Source organism: Scomber japonicus, chromosome 6, assembly GCF_027409825.1.
Source record: "Scomber japonicus isolate fScoJap1 chromosome 6, fScoJap1.pri, whole genome shotgun sequence".
Lineage (NCBI taxonomy): Eukaryota > Metazoa > Chordata > Actinopteri > Scombriformes > Scombridae > Scomber > Scomber japonicus.
This window is the reverse complement of record NC_070583.1, coordinates 39189579-39205519: the sequence shown is the minus strand read 5'-3', so window position 1 is coordinate 39205519 and position 15941 is coordinate 39189579. Positions and strand designations below refer to the sequence as shown.

The window sequence follows — 15941 nt, the reverse complement described above, 5'->3', positions numbered from 1 at the left end:
GACACCGGTGGTGGGGGATACTGTCAAGCCGAAGAAGGAGTCCTATAGGACCTTTTTGGCCTGTGGGACTCCGGAGGCAGCAGCCAGGTACCGGCAGGTACCAGCAGGCCAAGCGGAGTGCAGCTGCGGCGGTCGCTGAGGCAAAAACTCGGACATGGGAGGAGTTTGGTGAGGCCATGGAGAATGACTTCCAGATGGCTTCGAAGAGGTTCTGGGGGACCGGAGGGTGTGTTCCAACTATAATGGGATCACACTCCTCAGCCTCCCTGGTAAGGTCTATTCGGGGGTGCTGGAGAGGAGGGTCCATCGGATAGTCGAACCTCGGATTCAGGAGGAGCAGTGTGGTTTTCGTCCAGGCTGTGGAAATGTGGACCAGCCCTATACCCTCTGCAGGATCCTTGAGGGTGCATGGGAGTTTGCCCAACCAGTCCACATGTTTTGTAGACTTGGAGAAGGCATTCGACCGTGTCCCTCGAGAAGTCCTGTGGGGGTTCTCCGGGAGTATGGGGTATTGGACTCCCTGATAAGGGCCGTCCGTTCCCTGTATGACCGGTGTCAGAGCCTGGTCCGCATTGCCGGCAATAAGTCAGACTTGTTTCCAGTGAGAGTTGGACTCCGCCAGGGCTGCCCTTTGTCACCGATCCTGTTCATAATCTTTATGGACAGGATTTCTAGGCGCAGCCAGGGTGTGGAGGGGGTCCGGTTTGGTGACCTCAGGATTGGGTCACTGCTTTTTGCAGATGATGTGGTCCTGTTGGCTTCATAAGACCGTGACCTCCAACTCTCACTGGATCGGTTCGCAGCCGAGTGTGAAGCGGCCGGGATGAGAATCGGCACCTCCAAATCCGAGGCCATGGTCCTCAACCGGAAAATGGTGGAGTGCACTCTTCGGGTCGGGGATGAGATTCTGCCTCAAGTCCCTTAGAGATAGGGTGAGAAGCTCAGTTATCCGGAGGGAGCTCGGAGTAGACCCGCTGCTCCTCCGCGTCAAGAGGAGCCAGATGAGGTGGTTCGGGCATCTAATTAGGATGCCTCCCGGACGCCTCCCTGGTGAGGTGTTCAGGGCACATCCCACCGGTAGGAGACCCCGAGGAAGACCCAGGACACGCTGGAGAGACTACGTCTCTCGGCTGGCCTGGGAACGCCTCGGGGTCCCCCTGGAAGAGCTGGACGAAGTGGCTGGGGAGAGGGAAGTCTGGGCTTCCCTGCTTAGGCTGCTGCCCCCGCGACCTGACCCCGGATAAGCGGAAGAAGATGGATGGATGGATAGCTTCATGCCTGATTTAGTACCACCAAATCACTTTGTGTAGTTAAAATAAAATGTGGACAGCTTTTGAGACATTTCAATAGAATTAGATGAACAGTTCAACTTTAAAATCTGAGCTTTAAAAGGCCCTAAACAGTTAACATGACTCTGACCTTTCATCTTCCTCTTCCTCTTCCTCTTTGCTGCTGGTGGATGCTTTTATCCAGCAGAGCAGAGAGCTGCTTCCCTGCTGTAGCTCCCTTTCTGTTTCCTTTCTTACCCTCTCCTTCTAGGCATTGTGCTGCAATTAGTAAATAAAAAGACCAAAAGTATGAATAAGACTGCTTGGTGACATTACAATAAGGCAGAAGACTTTTTCTGTTTGTCATTTAGCAAATAAATTACTGCAAGTGTTAATTATGTAGCCTAATGTAAATAAATATTCAGCTTACGTATACTGATAGAATCACATGCTGGCAAACTCTACCGACATTAGTTGTGTGGTCATCACGTCATATCTATGATTGATTTGGGCTAGCGTGGGAGGGGGGGGGGGGTGGGTGGGGGGTGGCATATTGGGGCATTATTATCACGCGCTTTTAATCATCAAGGACTTATAGATGATCATGTCAACATGGGCCACATGCAGAAAAAAATAAAACTCTCAAACGGAGCTTGCTTGGTCCAGAGGTGCTATAGCGCCACCTAGTGTCTCTCTGTGCACACCACTGCTTTTAACCCTGAACTTGATGATACTGGTACTCGATGACAGAGTAGGTTGCTGCTCTTCACTCTATTAGTCACAACTGAAACAGGAGAAACATGGAACAGTCTGCAAAAAGCCTTAAAATGAGATGTTTTACCACCAAAAAGCTTTATGTTAGTCCTTGTTTTCATTGATTGCAATTGTTTTTAACTTCACCGTATACTTATTTATTTATTATTTTATTTTATTTTATTTTTTTATTTAATATTTTCTTTTTCTTTTCTTTTTTTTGATTTTATTTGACCTAATATTGTTCCGCATGTTGTTGTTGTTGTTGTTGTTGTTGTTTCTCGACACCATAATAAATCAGGGTTCCTCCTCAGTGGTTTTTCAATGGGAAAAAAAGGTTTTTAACCCTTTAAACACATCTGTTCATATTCTCTCATACTGTTCATATTCTCTCATACTGTTCATATTCTCTCCTCTCATACTGTTCATATTCTCTCCTCTCATACTGTTCATATTCTCTCCTCTCATACTGTTCATATTCTCTCCTCACAGTTTGTTCTCCTCATAAAAAGGGTTTATACCAAACGTTGAAGCACAGATGTGTTTAAAGCATCAATAATCAATAATCTGACTGATCAATAAATGTGATTAAACCTTGATTCATGTTTCAGAGAGCAGAGAGACATGAAAATATAACATATAATAATGATGGAAATGTATTTAAAGGTAAACTGAGCAGAACTTTGTGGAAGTGTGGGGTTTATTGTAGAACCATTAGAGCCATCAGTCTTCATCCTCATAACTACTATCTTATTAAAACTATTACCTATTCATTTCACTACAACACATGGACATGGATACGGAGATCATCTGACCCAGAACAGCCTCAACCCTAACCCAGACTCTAACCTAGAACATTTAAAATATTTATATTTTAGTGCTTTTTGGGCCACGTTAGGAAAAATCATCAAATTTCAGAATAAAAGACATTTGCAGTGTTTTTACAAGTTGTTAAATGTGTGTGAACAGTATGTAAGGGGTTAACCCAAACCATCATCTTCCCTTCCCATCATCCCTGAACTGAACCAGACTTTCACCACAGCGCTGTCACATCATGTTCAAATCAATCTTCATTTACACAACATCTAATCCCTCAGCTGTCACCACGAGCTTCTCTCTCCTCTCCTTCACACGTGACAAAAAACTCATCATCTTTAAAAAGTAATAAAAGACGTTTAAAGGAACATTTCACATTTACTTATATATTATATATATTGTAATTATTTGGTTTGTTCTATGTAGTCATATTATTTTCTGTAATATTGTGTATTTTATAACATTTTTAGGTTTTAAATAAGCCCATTTATCATTTGTTGTGTACATTTGAACTAAACTTTATCTGTCCAAAAATCTAAATCTAGATTTCTATCATTTGATCCATTTAGTTTCAGTAAGTTTAAACAACATAAATATTCATTTTATTTTAGATAATTCTCTTTCATTGAACATTTCAAAGAATGATTCAAACCAAACTGTATTCTTATTTTTAATTCTTTATTTTAAAACAATAGCTTCAATACACATTTTACAGACAGTGTTGATATTCTTATAATTATCTGGGTTCAGCAGATATCACTGTTTTCCATGTATATGATTTATTTGCTGTTTAATAAAAAACATCTCTTGCATTATTATAACTTCTGTACATCTTTTATGAAATGAGAAAATGTGCTTTCATTTGAAACTGTTGTGAAAAAATAAACTCTGAGTGTCAGACTTTAAACCTCACATGTATGAATTAACATGCTGGAATCACTGCAGTCTGCTTGGTTTTTACATTATTGTTCTACATATTAGCAAAGACAAAACTTTTACATACCATACGGATTTTTGACATATTCAGGCCGTACAGTAAAGGGTTGAAAAGCGGCTGACATGTGAGCCAGTATAATGATAAAAAAATACGCAGAATATTTGGGATTTTGTTCATATTAAACCTGCTTTGCACTACTTCAAAACTAGCTCCACATGAGAAGTTGAGCAGCGAGGCGAGGTGAGGCGTGCACGTGCTCACTGCTTTCTGTCGGCTCTGTTTACAACCAGAGAAACAAATCTTTAAAATCTTCATGTAAGTGAAAACAATCAGAATTAGAGGGCCAAGGATTGTGAGCGAAGTAATAAAGAGCCCGTAGATGTTATTGATTGTGATGTCGAAACAGGCCAGTTTGACTATAGAGTAGTTATCACAGTACACTTTGTTAATAATGTTCCCACACAGCTGTAAGGAGTTAGTCAATGATGTCATCACAACACACAGTAACAAAGGGATTAACCACGTTACAGCAATCAGCATGGCAATCTTGTTAAATGTCATCCGTGTGTTATACTGCAGAGGACAACAGATAGCCAGATATCTATCATAAGACATGATGGCTAAGTTTAGAAACTCTACACCTCCATAAGAGTATAAAACAAAATTTTGCAGGTAGCAAAAAGGAGCAGAAACAGTGTGAATGTCAGAGAGGATCTGAAGCAGAAGGAATGGAAACAACCCTGTACTACCATACAGTTCATTTACAAACAGGCTGCACAGGAAAAGGTACATAGGTTCATGTAAGCTTCTGTTCATACAGATAACCACAATGAGAAACACATTGGAAATAACTATCAACATGTATAAAGATAAAATGATGAGGAAATACAGATATGTTAAAAGTCCAGTGTCAAAGTAAGCAGTCAGTGTGAAATAAGAAACCTGAGTGGAGTTCATCATCATCATCTTCATCATCATCATCCTCATATAACACTGTTCTGTTCTGTTTTAGTCAAACTTGGATGTACATGCAGCTAACAGTATTCACACCACACACACAGGTAAATAACATGTCCTTATTTAAAGTGTGTATAAGAACTCATCCTTCCTGCTGCAGTCAGTGTGACTCCCTCCTGACTGAGATTAAACTCTGCTGCTGCTTCTTTTCAACACTTCAACCCAACAACGCCTCCACACAGCAGACTGACCTCATCTCCACGGAGACACTGGTCACACTGCTTTGTCCCAACAACGCCTCCAGCAGCAGACTGACCTCATCTCCACGGAGACGCTGGTCACACTGCTTTGTGACAGATGTGATTGCTTCTAAACAGCCAACAGTTGTCTTTTACAAATGTATATGAGGACATTTCAAACGTATTTCTGATCCACTGTCTACTCACTATTGGAAACAGATACCTCAACTATACACTGTGGGTCACCATGACAACCACACTGTTAGATATGTTCAGTTATCAGGAGTCATCGTTTAACACTGACCCTGACCCAGCATCGGCCTACAGCACCAGCTCCCATACAAACACACACAGGTAGAACATCTTACCATCAACAGTCAGCTGCACAAACGAAAAGGGACATTTTACTGTTTTTTCCAATTGCTAAAACACAATTTTGCAAACTAGGCTGGTTTTATCAAAATACTTAAAGGTAGAATATGTAGAATGAGCAGAACAACGCCATCTAGTGTCTCGAGATCGTAGTCGCAACAACCAAAAAGTAATTCCAGCAGTCGGGTTGCCAGGTCCGGTGCCGGATTTTATTTTAGCTCTAACTCTGTAAATATACCACTTTATCCACATGTCTAACCTTTTTAGATGAGAAAGTAAAGTAGCCCTTTAGATCCACAATGTGACGCTAATTTGTCCAAATAACATCTGCTTAAAGTTTTGTTCCTGCGAATTCGGAGCCACTCAAGTTAGCCGTAGCGAGTAACGCACTTCCGGTCATTTTCACAAAATAAAACACCCGTTGCCTTTTATTATTAAGAAAACCATAACGATAGAGTTGGTGCTTTTATTTTGAAAACAGGAAGCGAACATACCCTCGCTGTAACTGACTTGAAACCACCGAGGTACATTACATTGTAACGCCAGTGGGAGTAGCAGCAATGTTACGTGTTGGACTAAATACATGTTGACATATTGAGGAAAGTATTTCGGTTTTATGGAAACGGATTTCATATTTCAGCAGAATGGATACTTGTCGAGCTGTACAGAAAGTCCTGAGTCATAAGATGATCGTTGTGGATAAAGAGAAGACTTTGAAGGTATGTAGCATTATAGCTGTTAGCTTACTTTAGCTGAGTGGCTAGCCGAGCTAATCGCTAATACTATTACGGCTGTGAGCAACCATATAAGTCGTGAGTGGTCTTGAATGAATCAGGACAATCTAAGCTTTCCAACAATGTACGGCATGAGTATATATGTTTAAGGGTTGGTGTTTAAAACATTCAGAAGAACGTGTGGCTACCTCCTAACATCCGTCCTGTCCCGTGAACGGAACAGCGTGCGTTAAGAGGTTCAAATATCAAAATCCGAATAGCGTCAGAAAGTCAACCCACTCTCCACATTTCCATTGCTACCGTTTTGATACTTCATGGTACACAAACAAATAGCATCTGAAAAGCATATGAAAGCTAAGACCCTGGCGAGTTCAACAGTACCACTATTATTGAGCTAAAAACTCAGTGAACCAGCAGCATACAAAGGTAAACAACCACTTATTTACAGCGACTAACAGATATTCTGTCTTACCTTTGAAGTTTTGTGATGAAAAGTTGTACTTGAGAGCAAAAAACGCTGGTTTTAGTAAGTCCAACACGGCTCTGCTTGTTTACAACTCCATTTCACCCAGTGCCAGCCTACAGTAGCTGCACCGGAACAACAGACAACCCTGGCAACCCGCACTTCCGGTCGCTAAATGTCTGGTACAATGTACACAGCACTTGTCAGAACGTCATTGTCGAACCCGTCAAAAAATTTTTAAAATATTAATTCAGACTAAATATTTATTTTTATGGAAAAGCAATACTTTCATTCTGTACCCCTCAAAACGCCCCGTGGCTGTATTATTTTAAAAAAATATATAGCTTTTAATAAATATTCTACATATTCAACCTTTAACAAAACCAAACAAACAAACTGCAAAATACCTCATATATCCAGTTAAGTTCCGCATCACTTTTAAACTTCTTCTCCTCACCTATAAATCTCTCCATGCCGTTGCACCCCAGTACCTAACAGACCTCCTCCAGGTTCACCTCTACGTGACCTGCGCTCTGCTGACTTGGGCCTCCTGTCCATCCTCCACACCAGAAGGCAAACCATTGGGAGCAGGGCCTTCAGTGTGGAACTCGCTCCCTCCTAATATTCGCCAAGCACCAACTCTGGCCTCTTTTAAATCACTGTTGTTCCTGGAGGCTTTTGCCGGCTAAATGTGTGTTTTTGTCTGTTCTTGTTATTGTGAAGCGACCTTGGATTTCATGAAAGGTGCTATACAAAATAAAGTAATATAATATTATTCTTCAGATTGTTCACATGCACAGAAATATGTGCAGATACAAACACATGCTGTTCGAACATTCATTATTCAGTGTAACATTTGCACAGCAGATAGATTTACACTGGAGGGAACACAAACATGCTCACAAAAACAGAAAACTGAAAAACTGAAAAAAAGAGGCAAGAAAAATAATTAGGCAGCATCTTTCTGCACATCACAGGAAATATCTTCTTTATATCACGTTGTTTATATCAGTTTAAATAATTGTATTATGTTAGCAATTGGAAAAAACTGGAAATTAGGACATTTTATCCACATAAAGCCCAGTCTGATCTCAGGTGGGTCACACCAGTAAAACCATTACATAATAACCTACAAATGATATATATCGTATAACTCTACTATAATAAACCATCTATTTACAGCCTGAGATGTCTCAGCTTTAATATCTGAATGATTTAAATGGGACCAGAATATATGAATAGATATTTTTCTACAATGTTCATATTACAGTTATCCAGTGGGGCTGGACTGGACCCTTTGGCGGCCTGGTTTTGGTCCACGGGCCTTATGTTAGACACTTATTTCCAACATGATTTTGAAATATAAAGAACCATAAAGAAACACAACATAAAAACTGAACAATACAATGTTGAAATGTTATAAACTCATTTATAAAAATAATAACATCAAATTAAAAAGTTTTATTATAAACTTTCATAAATAAAATATAAAATAATTTAAACAGTTTGAACTTATTACAATAGTTGCTCCTCCTTTGCACAAGTTGTTGTTTTTGTCTTCATGAAATGGTGTGTGTGTGTGTGTGTGTGTGTGTGTGTGTGTGTGTGTGTGTGTGTGTGTGTGTCTTACCTGTACAGGTTAAAAGAAGCAGGCTCAGTGTGTCAGTGTGTCAGTCTGACGCCAGCAGCTCAGCAGTCTCATCATGTGTCATATTGACTATTAATGAGGTAATAATATCTAATAACGTGTGATGTGTGTGTGTTTGTGTTCATGTTGTGATGCTGATGTGTGTTTAACCCTTTCATGCATGAATTATGATAACCTCAGTCTGGATTTATGTTTTTATTTCTCTATCGGCATTCAAAAAAATTAAGAAACTTAATTTTATTTTTCATCAAATTACATTTATAATAACATAAGTCAACTGATTTACAACCAATAAACGTTACTTTAGATGAAGTGTTAGTGTATGAAATGATACACAAGTGTCCATTGTGGTGGCTGAAATGCAACTATGCCTTCAAAATCCATCAAAATCCGTCATCATGGATATAAGAAAACTGTTTTTTAATAGCTGTCTACTGCAGTGACCACTATGCATGAAAGGGTTAAACGTTACACACAACAATCATCATGTAATAACTGTGATGTGTTCACCTGTCACACAGCGCTCATCATTTCTCTAAGACCCAGATGAAGGACGACGATGATGATGAACTCCACTCAGGTTTCATATTTCACACTCACTGCTTACTTTGACTCTGGACTTTTAACATATCTGTATTTCCTCATCATATTATCTTTATACATGTTAATTATTTGTTCCAATGTGTTTCTCATTGTGGTTATCTGTATAAACAGAAGCTTACATGAACCTATGTACCTTTTCCTGTGCAGCCTGTTTGTAAATGAACTGTATGGTAGTACAGGGTTGTTTCCATTCCTTCTGCTTCAGATCCTCTCTGACATTCACACTGTTTCTAAAGCTTTTTGCTTCCTGCAGATCTTCTGTTTATACTCTTATGGAGGTGTAGAGTTTCTGACCTTAGCCATCATGTCCTATGACAGATATCTTGCTATCTGTCATCCTCTGCAGTATAACACATGTATGACTCCTAATAAGATAGCTAAGCTGACTGCTCTGATCTGGATCTATCCTCTGTTCATCAACGCTGTGATCGTAGCCGGTCTGACGGCTCCGCTGCAGCTCTGTGGAAACGTCATCAACAAAGTTTACTGTGATAATTATTACGTGGTCAAACTGGCGTGCTCTGACATCACAGTCAACAACATCTTCGGCCTTAGTCACATGTTCACTGTCATCTTTGGTCTGATCCTGGTCATAATTTACACGTACATCAGGATCCTCAGAGTGTGTTTCTCTGGCTGTCAGCAGACGAGGCGTAAAGCGGTGAGCACGTGCACGCCTCACCTCGCCTCGCTGCTCAACTTCTCATGTGGAGCTTTCTTTGAGATATTACAGAGCAGGTTTAATTTGAAAAGACTCCCCAATCTGCTGCGCATCATTTTGTCATTATACTGGCTCACGTTTCAGCCTCTCATTAACCCTTTACTGTACGGACTGAAAATGTCTAAAATACGGATTCTATCAAAAAACCTGTTGCTAGGAAACAAACTGTGACACTGCTCACGTTTCCTTTAAACCACTTAATATTCAAAAAAAGATATGTCATTGAGCTTTATTGTGTTTTTAATGTTAACTGTTTTATTGTTTATAAAAGATGAATATAAATGAAATGATTATTATTATTGAGTTTTAATCAGCTGCTGTTTAAAAGCTTTGAGTTAACTCTTTACATACTGTTCATATTCACATCCTCCCCATCAGTCATTCATAAATGTTTGTATTTTATTGTCCAGAATATAATATACAACATGTTTGAATGCATATTTAAAAAAAATAAAATAATACACACAGGTCAGAATTTGTTTGAGTGTAACATTTAACTCAACATCATTTCATATTGAACTTCATCCTTCAGTATCTTGGAGGCTTATAATCAAACCAGAAGTCACATCTGAGTCTTTCCTGCATGCATGAGTCCAGCACAGCAACAGTTTCAGTGTTAGTAGTGAATTGATCAGAGCGGCATCATGTCCTGGTTTAATGTTTCATTCCAGGTTGTTAGTGTGTAACTGTGTAGATAGACGGTAGATAGAAACATGAATCAAATCAGAAGTTGTGTCTTAATACATGTTTTAATACGAGCTCGGTTCAAGTCTACATGCCTGAGACACTGACACAGATTCAGTCACAGAGAGGGTCAAATATCTTCAGTATGCAGTTTGAGCAGAATGTGATGTCCTTTGTGAGGCACCTTAAGTTATTCTGGACTACATCAATCATTCTTTGACATGTTTCTTCAGGCTTTATGGTACCCGGCTGAGTGAGGTATGTTAAGAGGAAACACATACTAACACAGGTTATTCTTTCTTTCTTCTGTATTTAACATCCCCATAAAGTTGCACAAACATCAACCGACATCTCATCAGTCTAGTCTGACATAAGGACATCATTAGAAGTCAAACTAATTCAAAGATAAGATCATTTAAACAATGTGCAGAGGTTACCACAGCAGCAGCAGCAGAACTGCACACATCAGTTTATATTTAATTAACTTTTTTTACACCGTTCATATTCTCTCCTCACAGTTTGTTCTCCTCATAAAAAGTGCTTATACTAAGAGATGGCATCACCCAAATATGGTTCACAAAGGGCATCAGGACATTTGGGGACGTATATAAAGATGGAGTCTTTGAGTCATTTGAAGGTGTCATGGCTAAATAAATACAGCCTTGACAAGAGACATTTCTTCAAATGTCTGCAGCTGAGGCATTATATATCCAAACATACCCGTCATAAAACAACCCTTAGATAATATGTTGAATAGCAAAAATGAAATCAAGGGGTTTATATCTCACATGTAGACTGGTATTAACAGTCTGTTAGAAAAGGAAGGGTTTAAGGCTGGGGTAAAATGAGAGGCTGACTTATCTCCTATAACAGCAGACACATATTAACCCTTTCATGTATAGTGATCACTGCAGGGGACAACTATTCAAAAACAGTTTTCTTGGATGCATACATGGATTTTGATGGTATATTTGCACTTCAGCCACGACAGTAGACACTAGTACATCATCCCATACACTACCTTTTCATCTGTAGTAACGTTTTTAGTTGTAAATCAGTTGGTTTGTGTAATTTGATGAGTTCACTACTTACGTTTGCAAGAGTACAAGCTGGTCATATTAAAGCCAAACATGTGCAACTGCAACAAGACAGCATGTTGTATTATTCTTAAAGAGAAATAAAAACACTTAAACACACCTTTTAATAATAATTGATGCATGAAAGGGTTAACCCAATATAATCTCTCATCCACATGTTCTGGTCATGTTCACAACTGTCCAACTACTGGGAAACAATACTTAACCACTTAACACACGCCCCTGTTTTTTATGCTGTTAGCCTAAACGACATGCCCAAGTTGTGAGCAGCACAGATCCCACATAGTTTGAGACTCAGAGATGTGTCTGGTATCATTGGAAAGGAAACACTCTCAGGATTCTTGTAAAAGTGTCTGTGTGATTCTGTGACTTACTGACAAAGAGTGGCAGAGGTTACAATGATGGGGTTGTTTACTCGCCCATAGGTTTGCCTTTACAATGACATGTGTACAGACATTCAGGGACCTCTCAGGGTTGGGGGGGGGGCAGGGTTAGGGGTCAGGGACCTCTCAGCGGGATATAGACACAATAAGGCCACAGCCACAGGTCTTGGCTTCATGCAGTCCAGATTTGGAGTCAAAAGACCAAAAGATGAATTTTTCAGAGTTATTTTTCAACAGGTATGTCCATGCGTTTTCCTCAGGTCCTTTTTGGAGACTCCAAATGGACACTTGGTTACCATGGTTACCAAGATTAGATTAGATTTTTAGATTTCTTTATTTGTACCCGCAGGTAAATTTGGCTCGCAGTGAGAGACATTCATGCAAAACAGAAAAATGAAAACAGTAAAATAGCCACACAACTCATCATCATCCCCATCATCATTCCATGCTGCGTCATAAAGTGCATTAAATATGTAGGGTGGCTACCCTAAAAGTGCATGGCATAAAGTGCGTAAGTGCATAAGTGCACTCATCATCATCAACACAGTCATTGTCAACATCAACATCATCATGTCAAAGCTGTATAACCACAATCAAACACCTATAACTTCACATCCCCTTTTCCTACAATCAAAATCTTGGTCTCTAATGAAAGCTGACGCCATATTATTATTATTATTATTATTATTATTATTATTACATATAACCATATTTTTTTGTTTGGTTATCAGGTTATCAACTTCATTTCACCGAATATTTCCATTGGCTAGAACAGCAGTCAATCAAAGCCATGTCGTCATTGTTGTCGGTCACATGTCCTCATTGGCTTTGGAGACATGTACTGCCTAAACCTAAACACCGATTGGCTTGTGTGTGGTGTCGTCAGAAGCAGGAGAGGCTCACGGTCGTAAACATCTAGTCACGTGTACTCTGAGATGGACGTGCAGGTCAGGAAATGACGTAAACGGACCGTATATGGTTTGTTATTTGTGTTATTACGTTACGTGTTGGACTAAATACATGTTGACATATTGAGGAAAGTATTCCGGTTTTATGGAAACGGATTTCATATTTCATCAGAATGGATACTTGTCGAGCTGTACAGAAAGTCCTGAGTCATAAGATGATCGTTGTGGATAAAGGGAAGACTTTGAAGGTATGTAGCATTATAGCTTTTCTTACTTTAGCTGAGTGGCTAGCCGAGCTAACCGCTAATACTATTACGGCTGTGAGCAACCATATAAGTCGTGAGTGGTCTTGAATGAATCAGGAGAATCTAAGCTTTCCAACGATGTACGGCATGAATATATATGTTTAAGGGTTGGTGTTTAAAACATTCAGAAGAACGTGTGGCTACCTCCTAACATCCGTCCCGTCTCATAGACGGAACAGCGTGCGTTAAGTGGTTAAAGCATCAATAGTGGATCTGACTGATCCGGAGATCATCTGACCCAGAACAGCCTCAATGACAAACATTAGTAGCTTCTATACTAAAATATAACTTTTAATAGATTTATATTTTAGAGCTTTTTGGGCCAGTTTAGGAAAAGTCATCAAATTTCAGAATAAAAGACATTTAGTTTTTTTATACAAGCTGTTAAATGTCAAAAAGGATCAAATCTGCTGTTTGAGTCGGGCGGTCAGACCTCTTTGTGATTTAACTTTAGGTTTTTAACTGTGAATCCTCACAGCAGACACATGTTCATTGTTGCTTATAGAAGCTTTATTTCCTTCTTCCTGTGCAGTAACACTTGAATCAGCTGATCTTCACTGATTCAAACACGGCGCAATCAATCAATAAAACTCACATAATCACATAAAACTGAGACTGTGTCGAGGCATCAATCTGATTTTGGTGAATCCTGCAGTCACAGTGTGGATTCTCCAGCTATGACATCATCTCATTATCAGCACCGTGCAGTATAGTATACAGTATATACAGTAGATATAGTATATACAGTATATACAGTGTATGGAGCTTCTGGTTCAGGCTGTTCTCTGAGAGATGATCAGCTGGTGGTGACGTGGGGAACCCAGAGGGAAAGGTTCAGAGGTCACATCATCACGTAGAAAAGAAGCAGCAGCAGAGTTTCAGCTCAGTCAGGAGAGACTCAGTTTACAGCAGCTGATATGATTCATAGTTCATAGCAAGGAAAGGTATCACATCTACTTTCTGCTATTTGTTTGCATGGATCTGATGATTGTAGTTTGTTTTTATATGTGATTGATTATTTAACAAAATGTCAAATATGAATAAGCATTGTTTCATTATGAGCTCTTAAAGAATCATGAACTCTACGCAGGTCTCATATCTGGCTCTTGTTGCTTACTTTGACACTGGAGCTTTTAGATATTTATACTTTGTGATTATTATGTGTTTATACATGTTGATAGTTATTTCCAATGTGTTTCTCATTGTGGTTATCTGTATGAACAGAAGCTTACATGAACCTATGTACCTTTTCCTGTGCAGCCTGTTTGTAAATGAACTGTATGGTAGTACAGGGTTGTTTCCATTCCTTCTGCTTCAGATCCTCTCTGACATTCACACTGTTCCTAAAGCTTTTTGCTTCCTGCAGATCTTCTGTGTTCATTTCTATGGCAGTGTAGAGTATTTCACATTAGGAGTCATGTCTTATGATCGGTATCTTGCTATCTGTTGTCCTCTGCAGTATCACACACGTATGACACACGGCAGGGTTTTGGCTCTCACTGCCTTCGTGTGGTCTTACAGCATTCTGGCTACACTGGCCATGATGTCTCTGAGTGTTCCTCTGCAGCTCTGTGGAAACACCATCCACAAGGTTTACTGTGATAACTACTCTATAGTCAAACTGGCCTGCTCAGACACGACCATCAATAACATCTACGGACTGGTTTACATCTTCACTGTGATAGTCTCTCTGGTGGCTCTGATCCTTTCCTCCTACGTGAGGATCCTCAGAGTTTGTTTCTCTGGTTGCAAACAGAGCCGACAGAAAGCCGTCAGCACCTGCACGCCTCACCTCGCCTCGCTGCTCAACTTCACGTTCGGAGCTTTCTTTGAAATAGTTCAGGGTAGATTTAATATGAGCAGAGTACCAAACATGCTGCGTGTTGTTTTATCATTATACTGGCTCACATGTCAGCCGCTCTTTAACCCTGTGCTGTACGGACTGAACATCACCAAGATACGCATCATATGCAGCAGTCTGGGGAAGAGAACGTAGAACACGGCAGTCTGGGGAAGAGAACGTAGAACATGGCAGTCTGGGGAAGAGAACGTAGAACATGGCAGTCGTGTTAACAGTGATGACGATGTAAAGGTTTCATGTCTGACTGATTCTGTTTCCTGACCTGATGTTTAAATATTTAAAGATGTTGTATCTGTTAAAGTCTGATCTGTTACTGATTCATAAGTAGAGGAAACACTGATGTGTGAAACAGCTTCACTGACTCAGACACATTTAAACTGGAAGCAGCTGAAACACAGCAGGCTGAGACCTCTTCAGTCTTTTCTCCTGCAGCTTGTTTCTGATGTGTAAACTTTATCAACTGTATTTAACTTCACAATGTGTTCATACAAATTCAGCAGGAAGAAAATTAAATAAATATATCAATAAAACATAATGATTGTCATGTTTCTGTTTTTTGTAAGCTGTCCTTTGAAAGCTTGTTTAGTCATTTCAACAGCTTGATTCATAATAATAATAATAATAATAATAATAATTCTACTTATTATTATTATTAGATAACAGATACCTGTCACAATGCTGTTGATGATTTATTATTTAAAATGATGATTTACTAAACTAAACTAAATGATGCATCACATTGAGACATTTACAGAAAAGCAGCTCTGCAGCTCTCATCAGCTTCCTGCAGGCCAGAGTATAAATATGAATATAAATATAAAAATATATATAAATATAAATATAAAACTATAAAACAATGTAAGAGTCTATCAACAGACATCTAACAGGTTTATGTATCTGCCTTGATTTATTTGCAGGTTTACTATTAAAGGGAACATTTAAGACAATAAAAAGAAGCTGCTTCATGTGTCAGACTGAGAAATTAATTTATAACAAGCATTAATAATAAGCAGCATGAACCATTTACTTTACTTTAAAAGAAAGACATCTGTTTTTTTTACTTTATTGAAAATAATATACATTTAAAAAACATAAATACACAGAACATTTAAATATAATACAATAATACAAATTTAAATTAAAAAAAATAAATAAATAAAATAAAATTGGAAAAAAACACAATGCAATATAA

At 39.1% G+C, this 15941-nt stretch overlaps 3 protein-coding genes across 3 annotated transcripts; 2 read left to right on the top strand and 1 right to left on the bottom strand.

Moving 5' to 3' along the window:
* Positions 1-3807: 3807 nt before the first annotated feature.
* Positions 3808-4761, bottom strand: LOC128360067 (olfactory receptor 49-like). The gene has a single exon (XM_053320380.1). It carries the CDS (start codon positions 4759-4761, stop codon positions 3808-3810), a length of 954 nt encoding a protein of 317 aa, XP_053176355.1.
* Positions 4762-8746: 3985 nt separating this feature from the next.
* LOC128360976 (olfactory receptor 142-like) lies at positions 8747-9682 on the top strand. The gene has a single exon (XM_053321544.1). It carries the CDS (start codon positions 8747-8749, stop codon positions 9680-9682), a length of 936 nt encoding a protein of 311 aa, XP_053177519.1.
* A 4281-nt stretch (positions 9683-13963) lies between these two features.
* On the top strand, positions 13964-14884 carry LOC128360065 (olfactory receptor 52E4-like). Its single transcript, XM_053320378.1, has one exon. The coding sequence runs from the start codon at positions 13964-13966 to the stop codon at positions 14882-14884; it is 921 nt and encodes a 306-aa protein (XP_053176353.1).
* Positions 14885-15941: the final 1057 nt, after the last annotated feature.

Bases quoted from the DNA above. Each gene is read 5' to 3' on its own strand.
- LOC128360067 (XM_053320380.1), bottom strand. From the start codon at position 4,761: ATGAGGATGATGATGATGAAGATGATGATGATGAACTCCACTCAGGTT.
- LOC128360976 (XM_053321544.1), top strand. From the start codon at position 8,747: ATGATGATGAACTCCACTCAGGTTTCATATTTCACACTCACTGCTTAC.
- LOC128360065 (XM_053320378.1), top strand. From the start codon at position 13,964: ATGAACTCTACGCAGGTCTCATATCTGGCTCTTGTTGCTTACTTTGAC.